The sequence below is a fragment of the Symphalangus syndactylus genome, chromosome X (assembly GCF_028878055.3).
Source record: "Symphalangus syndactylus isolate Jambi chromosome X, NHGRI_mSymSyn1-v2.1_pri, whole genome shotgun sequence".
NCBI lineage: Eukaryota > Metazoa > Chordata > Mammalia > Primates > Hylobatidae > Symphalangus > Symphalangus syndactylus.
Genome location: NC_072447.2, coordinates 31,841,179 through 31,849,711, shown reverse-complemented (window position 1 = coordinate 31,849,711; position 8,533 = coordinate 31,841,179). Strand labels below are relative to the sequence as shown.

General features: G+C 39.0%; 1 protein-coding gene and 1 long non-coding RNA gene across 11 annotated transcripts in view; one reads left to right on the top strand and one right to left on the bottom strand.

The window, feature by feature from the left end:
• Positions 1 to 39: 39 nt before the first annotated feature.
• The window catches only part of LOC129475594 (uncharacterized), a 64,976-nt gene continuing 56,482 nt past the window's right edge, over positions 40 to 8,533 (top strand). For 2 of the 4 annotated variants that reach the window (XR_010119594.1, XR_010119596.1), the window contains exons 1-2: positions 40 to 398; positions 3,449 to 3,502. This is a non-coding gene — a long non-coding RNA (uncharacterized lncRNA). The remainder of the gene's footprint in view (positions 399 to 3,448; positions 3,503 to 8,533) is intronic. The other 2 variants (XR_008654832.2, XR_010119595.1) reach the window with 1 other exon arrangement.
• Positions 1,107 to 8,533, bottom strand: part of NHS (NHS actin remodeling regulator) — a 365,514-nt gene continuing 358,087 nt past the window's right edge. For all 7 annotated transcript variants that reach the window (XM_055267749.1, XM_055267750.1, XM_063634559.1 and 4 more), the window contains 2 exons: positions 8,324 to 8,450; positions 1,107 to 5,246 (listed from right to left, as the gene is read on the bottom strand). In XM_055267749.1, coding sequence (XP_055123724.1) covers positions 4,640 to 5,246; positions 8,324 to 8,450 — 734 coding nt within the window. In that variant the 3' untranslated portion in view covers positions 1,107 to 4,639. The remainder of the gene's footprint in view (positions 5,247 to 8,323; positions 8,451 to 8,533) is intronic.

Sequence of the window (8,533 nt, the reverse complement as noted above, 5' to 3'; positions counted from 1 at the left end):
GAGGCTGGCGCGCATGCGCAACCCTTCCAGTGGCGTTGTAGTTAGGAACGTGGTGTCCCCACTTCGTTGTTGGGGTGTCCGAAGCTTTTTTTTTTTTTAATGTGATCCCGCCCCTCCCCCGCGCTCTGTGACGCACCAGAGACGTCGACGTAAACTGGGTTTCCTGGACGCACGCCAGTGATTGACTTGGAATGAGGAGAGGGGCGGGGCCTTAGCAGTTGCCCTGAGCCAGGTCTGGTAGGAAGGGCGAGGGGGGCCAGGGTGAGGGGCGGGCAAGATATTTCCAGTCTGCAGCACCCACAAGTTGGACTGGGGAACTACCGCAGACCTTGAAGGCAGATTTACTGGATTGGACCCCCAACTCCAACACAGTCCTCCTATGGCCTTAGGCAAGCCAAGTAAGTAACCGCTTGGTGCTTCGGTTTCCCCATCTGTAAAATGAGTATAATATGGGGATTACATGAGTTAATGTATGCAAAGCACTTAGAACAGTAACTGGCATAGAATTTTGCTATTGTAATAAAGGCTATGTGACATCATCTAGTGGCATATAGTCTTACATACTTATGTCGAGGCTGCTCATCTTGGGAAGGAGACACAGTCTGAGTAATTATCAGAAGCAAAGCAGGCAGATATTTCAAAGTAAAGCTATACATCTTTTCTTGGCCCAGAGAGGAGCTACAAAGAAAGTATACTGGACGTTAGAAATGTATTATTTTTCCTCTCAAATACGAAGCTAGATTAAAGCCCATTATAGTATGTGGATTTTTTGTTTTTGTTTTTGTTTGAGATGGAGTTTTGCTCTTGTTGCCCAGGCTGGAGTGTAGTGGTGCGATCTCGGCTCACTGCAACCTCTGCCTCCTGGGTTCAAGCGATTCTCCTGCCTCAGCCTCCAGAATAGCTGGGATTACAGGCGTCTGCCACCATGCCCAGCTAATTTTTGTATTTTTAGTAGAGACAGTTTTCACCATGTTGGACAGGCTGGTCTGTGTTCTTTTTGTTCCTACTTTTGCCATAACAGATCCTGCCCTTATGTCCTGCTGCCTGTAAAACACTGTTGTGAAGCCCCAAGAAATCAATTACGTAACAGTGAAGGGAGAAACAGGTTAATTGCAGTCACGTTTATTTGCAGTTTCTATACACACTTTCTAGGTAATCAAACTTTTCTGATACATTTTTTTGGAGAGGGGTTCACAATGAAACTGTCACCATTTTTACTAAAAATAAATACAAGACTTAAAGTGTTGCACAGCTCTAAAATATACAAAGGCTTGGATTGAATGTAAACGTTGAAAACATCTTACAAAAGAAACCATCTTTGCAGCAATTTAAAAAGTTCATATTTACAAATATTACAAAAATACAAAATGGATGCAAGTCCATAAACCATTGTCGTTTCGGCCAGCATGAACTGGTTCTAGTACCAAAATAGTTACACTGTAACCTTCTTCATAGTTTTAAATCTTTATTACCATCTAGTTCTCTACGTGCCACCACTGCAGCAAATGCACTCACTCACTGACCTTTGGCAAGAGCAAACAGCACGTTTTGTTTGCTACAACTAGTCCATGTCCTCTACTTAGCCAAAAACAAAACAAAACAAAACAACAACAAAATCAAAGTAGAATTTTTAAAAAATGAAAAAATTTCCCCTACACAACATAGATAAGTTGTATAAACATAAAAGAACAAAAAATCGCATCAGTGCAAACAACAGAAGAAAAGTTCGGATTGATGTTCTTCACAATACCTAACGTGTGTACCCTGCTTCAAGACGGCTGTGATGTTAAAGACAGCCCTAAATCTTGGTCTTCTTTGCTATGTAATCAAGCCATGTAGAATATTCCAGATTATTAGGGAACTTCCTGCTTTTTCTTCTCAGTTTGTAACTCAATACTCTTTTCCACAGTGAATTTTAAATCCATCTTTATTTGGTTTTTTTAAATCTATGAAATATAAAATAGAGAAACTCTGCTATAGATTTTTAGAGTAAACAAAATAAGTAAAACTATATTATAAGGGTTAGTTCTGTGATCATTACATATAGAAGGTATCTTATTGCCTCACAATTCAAGTCAATATGTATTTTAAAAAATATATGGTACCATTACTTAAATTAATGTCAATAATAAAAAGGTGACATTTTTATTAAAGCCAATTCATGTGTTTTCTATTCAAGATTTAGAATCACTTTTAAAGCCCACATACCTTTCTTCATGCTTAAAAAACCCCTAACTACACAAAAGCCACACTGCAAACGAACTGCTTTTATGAAATTACAAAAGATCACCTACTGTGACTGGAAATGATGGTTTCTTATCGCATTTGCCTAAAAACTTTATTTTTAAAACTTTGCAAGATGTACTTTTCAAATCATGATACAGATTTATTCATGTTCCCATGTGGTGTCAAACCATGCTGGTTTTCTTAATTAATGGGTTCCAATGACAAATGATGGTCCATTTTATTCAAACCCCAAAACATTTTTCTTTTAAGAAAAAGTGTAACACTTTGTAAATGTTCAAACCCTTTACCAGGTAGCTTATCTATCCCCAGTGTGTGTGTGCGCACACATACACTCACACTCACACACATACACACTCTGACTCTCCCTCCTCTTATACCCCTCCACCCCCAGCACCCATTTTACATACAAGGATGACAAGAAATTTAGTAACACAGTTTGGTAGTGAAAACAAATAGTAGAAGAAGCCAGACATTTTTTTTCTTTCCAAACAAACAAAACAACAGCAATCAGATTATCTATTCTTAATCTGTAGCAGTTTAGAAATCATTTCTATTGAAAGACAGTATCTTCTTAGACCAGGCTTCCTCCTTCATTTTGCATGAATTAATCCAAAATGCAAATCCCCTTCCACACCTCCTACTTTCCCAACTACCACTTGCATAAGCTTAAAGCCAGCAGCTTGTCAATTTCTTGGTAACCTTGGTATGTTCTATCATTCTAATCACATTCTAGTCTTTTATAAGTCAGATCCCTTCTTAATTCTCTCTACGTTCTACCTCTCCCATTCCAAACCTACTCTAAGTACGTAGCTGCTTATATTTCTGACATAAGATTCCAAACATTAGTATCAGTTCATGTTAAAATCAGAGGTGTAAAAACCATTTGCAGATTTTAACTTGTAACTACAGTTTTTTTTTCAGTTTTAAGACAAGAAAATTCAAGTAATTTCAAGTAATTCAGCTTGTTTCCCTGCCTTTATTTTATCAGAGCACCTGCCCTGACATTTCCTCTCCCACCCACCACCCTCCCCTTTTGCCATCAAGCAGACACTAGTAAAACCAGACAAAAACTCAGTTGTATGTAGTATTGTGAACCAGAGCTGTTCCCCATTCCCAGTTTAACAATGAATATAAATAATGCATATACACATACCTATTTTCCAACTACATTGTTCACAGTGTCATTTCTGTTAATTTTTAGGTAGCATGAATCTCATCAGCACAGAGAGAAAGCTTCACTGAAAACTCGTTACAGGTACTTACTGATTAATCAATAGCTCTGTGGCATGCTTAGGTTTTATTTTTGTTAGTTTAAGAACCTGGAGCTAATTTCTAAACTGTTTAAGGAGTTTAACGATTATAGTCATTAATTATGACCGTTTATGTCCCCAGTAGCCTAATATAAAACATAACCTAAAATTAACTACTGTTTTCCCTACTCATTCTCTTTAAAGCAATCCATTGAAAAAATTAAAATCTAAAGGACACTGTCAAATGCTGTTGTTCAGGGCTTTGTGTTGAGAATGATGACTTCTCTCATTGATTAAAAAAAAAATCAAAAGCATGCTTTTCATTCTGTCCAAATTACCACACAACAAATCACAGCCATGAGTTGCTATTAGTTTGTTTGGTGCTGCAATTTGTCACAAAAATGATTGCATCTGAATTCATTATTTTAAATTATTCATATTTCAGTATATGACCTCAATATTTCCTTTAGTTCACCAGTTTAAAATTCATATTTGAGGTTTACCACTCAGAAATCATATTGGTGGACATTTAAATATGGCATTTGATATGAAAATGGTATTCACAGAATACAGTTATTACATTTTATTTTTGTGTATTCTATAAACAGTTGGTGTGCAGTAGATAATTGACCACATGTCCACTCATCATTGATAAATCTATTTACACATTTTTATCAAAAATATGGTATTTACATATGTGTAGTTCTTTCTTCTAAATTTTGCTTTAGTTTGTTTTAATGTAAAAAAATACCAAACCTCCAGAGTAATTTCATCTTCTTAAAGAATAATGACAGTGAGGGCTTTATTTTCTGAATAGGCAGCTCTGGGAAAACGTTTTCTAGGTGTCATGAAAATTAGACATTTTTGTATCCTCTATTTCCACAAGGAAGGAGATTGCGTAAATCAAACTATGCTAAAGAAAAACATGAAAGACTGCAGCTACTTAAAACATGGAAACTAATCAAGAATGTCTAAACCACTTTCTGTTTACCCAGCACATACTGTATTTAGAAATTCATTCATTGCTTAGCAGTGATGCTACCCCCATCAAGTTGAGACTTTTCCCAAGTCCTCTATTCTGTTCCTCCATCCTCATGTGAGTAAGGGTTTTGGCCTTTGCCAGGCAGCCTGGTACAGGCAGTCTATGTTGAACTCTGGGAGGAGCGGTCGTCATGTGGGCTCCCATCAGAATTTTCCGTCTCTCCCTCGGAGATCGCCTGCATGGGCGTGTTGTACAGCCGGCAGCGGACACTGTAGCGGCTGCTGCTGGCTGCAGGAGGGGCCCGAGAACGTCCAACCCTTGCTGATGCTGAGGTGGCAAAGCTCTTCGAGGAAAAGCCTTCTGCATTAACTCGTGGGGAGCATGGAGAGAGTGGGGACAATGCCTCAGCCACTTGTGACCCCTGATGGGCATCATCGGTGCTCTGAGGGGACTCTGCTGTGAGCTCCCCAGGAGGTTTGGGCAGTATGGGGCTCTTCAGGATCTCAGTGGCAGACATGCGGTAACTGGAATCTGAGCGACTGCCTTTCTTGAGCAGTAACAGCTTAAACTCTTCATTGGATGTGTTGGACTTTTTGGCATTTCGGTATATGAGACCAGGAGACCTCTGGCTGTTGGGGGTTGTCACATTACTGCTGGGTGAAGTGATGGAACTGGCGCTGCTGCTGCTACTGCCGAGGGGAACTCTCGATTTGCTTCGAACAGACATGTCCCCGGAATCTTTTCTTCCAAGTACTTTCCTCTTGGATCTTTGAGAAAAGGAGAAAATGGGGCAAACATCTCAGTCCACGTTTTTATGAAACTGAAGTATTCAGTCGCATTCACACATCTGTTTAAAGTGCATTTTGAGCCTGTCCTATATGATGGGATACTAAGCATTAGGGCTATAGAGATGAAAAGTAAGATACGTTCCTTGTCCTTGTAGCACCCACAGTCTGAGAGAAATCCTCTGATAACCAGGACACAAATTAGGTCCTAGAGATGATCATTTCAGATAATGGCTAAGTGGAGGCTAGAGGTTCTAGAGGATACTTTGTAAAAGTTTAAGAAACTATACTGCTAACAGCCAGGCGCGGTGGCTCACACCTGTAATCCCAGCACTTTGGTAGGCCGAGATGGGCAGATCACTTGAGGTCAGGAGTTTGAGACCATCCTGGCCAACATGGTGAAACCCCGTCTCGACTAAAAATACAAAAATTAGCCGGGCATGATGGCATATGCCTGTAATCCCAGCTACTCAGGAAGCTGAGGCAGGAGAATCCCTTGAACCCAGGAGGCGGAGGTTGCAGTGAGCTGAGATCACGACATTGCACTCCAGCAGCCTGGGCGACAGAGCAAGACTCTGTCTCAAAAAAAAAAAAAAAAAAAAGAAACTATACTGCTAACTAAACTATACTTCTGGTTCCGGGGGTGAAAGACTATAACTTTTTCTTATTAACTCTGTCTCTGCAATACAGATGAAATGATCTGATGTCTGGGATTGGCTTCCAAATAATACCAGAGAAAGCAAGTGGATGGAGGTGTGGGTGGGACAGGATTGGCTCTAGTTTGACAGTTGATAATCCTGGGTGATGGATATGTCAGCAAACATTATACTATTCTACCTTTTAAAATCCCTCCATATAAAAACATAATTAAATGACGTTTTAAGTCAATTCATCTTGGGCTGCAAATATCATTTCCTATAGCTTCCTAAGAGCATCAAGAGCATATTAAGCAGTAAGCCAGCTCTCTGTGGGGAATTGAAATCCCAGACCATCTCTGGAGCTCTTAAAGCTTTGTATACTGTAAGCTCTCAAGAAAACAAAATAATTCTTTTTGCTGTGATGTGAATAAACAAGTAAATAGATAAATAAGTAAACCCTGCACAAATGCAAGTCTAAGATTACCAAACTCAATACATCTATTGAACCTTGACACCCATCATCATATTATTGATTTTCTTTGGTAAATCAGCAGGCATAAATTTGGTGGATCTTCAGTATGACTCAGTTCATTGATAGGCAGCATGTACTTTCATCAGCTTAAAGATTCATACAGTAGAGAAAATGTGAGCTTCACAAGTGTAGATCTGCTTGATTTTGGTTCACAGAAACCTCTGTGGTTGATATCTTGTATATGGCAGTGTCTGGCACTCCACTAAGTTAGGGCTTTCAAACTAACATTGGCTTTTAGCCCCTACCATATTCTAGACACAAAAAATGTTATCATCAAAATCAAATATGTGAGCTATAGGCATTCCCATGTGCAATAAGGGAATAGGTCCAGAGGTTTTAACTTACTCAAGACTGCATAGTAAGTAGCAGAGTTGGGATTCAAATCCAGGTCTTTGTGACCCCACTATTTATATCCTGTCCACTATTCCATACACTAGCATTTGGTCCTTTGGGAGTAACTATTTAACTTACATAGCTTTTTAACTTACATAGCAGTTTAGTAATTTTTCCTGGGATTGAAGATAAAGTGTGGGGGTGAGGGAAATATAATCAGAGCTTAGACTAGGCACAGGGGTGAAGGAAAAGAAACTAATGGTTCTTCACCCTCTGAGTAGAGAAGTATGCCTGCTAAGGTATACATAGAAGGTGTTTCTGATTGGCTCCTTTTAAAACAATTGTTGAACAGCAGTACTCCTTCTTTATGAGAGAACCACATCAACAGAAAACAGAAATTCCTATAAAAAGCAGAATTCCAGGAGAAAAAGATTGTAAGCTGCTTGCAATGAATTTGTTTCAAAAATGATAACTTTATGAGGTAGAAAAGACAATCCCCAAGTTATATCTCTTGGGAGTTCCATCTAGGTTCCTGAGGTGTAAGAAGACAGTCGTGTTTGTGAAAGGAGGAGGCATGGCACATCATGATTGGCTAGCTCAGTTGGATGTAGATTAGGTGTCCAAGGGCTAGTTCCTGCTCTGTTCTTTGGTCATCAGCTATAAGGAATATTTTTTGCAAATATGGACCACGGATCACAGGGGCTTATTGGGGCAGAGGAGGAAATATGCCTTTGCAGCATGGACACAACACTGTCCTGGAAAAGCAACCCAAAGGACCTGTATTCATGGAATATGGGCATTAATTTTGGGGATGAAGGCCAGTACTATTAAAGAAATTTAAGTTCTAAGAAGAAAGAAAAACAGAGAGAAATTATTACTTGTTCTGAGCTATAAAATGGACAGGAACACGTATTATCTTTTCTCAAACTTGAGACTGTTTTGTGAATCAACTTTGTGTGTGTGTGTGTGTTCTCTAAGTTTTAAGCTGACAAATAATTGTATATAGTTATAGGGTACAATGTGAGTTTTTTTATTTTTTATTTCAATAGGTTTTGGGGGAAGAGGTGGTATTTGGTTAAATGAATAAGTTCTTTAGTGGTGATTTCTGAGATTTTGGTGCATCCATGGTGAATCAACTTCTGTTTGTCTCTGCTGGTATATGGCTACAGCTTTGATCATATTTTTTAGGTTCAAGAAAGTATTCAAAAGTCAGAGATTACACTAGAGTTTGAGCTTTCACTCCAAGTCACTTCACCACAGATTGTTTTCACATAAAAACTTGTTCCAGAATGTCTTTTCCTGGGAAAAAATAAAGCCACTCTTACGAAAGTCTCTCAATCGAGGTCTATCAAACTCTATATAAAGATCCTATTTCCCAACTTGCATATCAGTCTATCAACTTGATTTGGAAAAATTATTCTTTGCTTGCTTTTGTTTTTGCTGAATGTATTACAATTACGAAAAGCTTTCCTGTATTTGCATTTGTGAGAAGTACCTGAAGGGGCAAAACCTTTGTTGTACCTTTTGTTTTGGGGGACTTGGTAATGTTGCCTCACCTGTGAATGACTGCAAATAAATCCTCAGTTGTTCGAGGTTTGTTTGGAGACACGAACACACCCTCTGCTTCAGCTTGGGAGTCTTCACTAAGTGGTGAAATGATGGAGTCATCACTCGGTGATGATTCTTAAAATAAGAACAGGAGAATCTTTAAGAGGAAGTTACCCAGCACACTACCGTACTTCACTGACTCAGGGAACAAACAAACA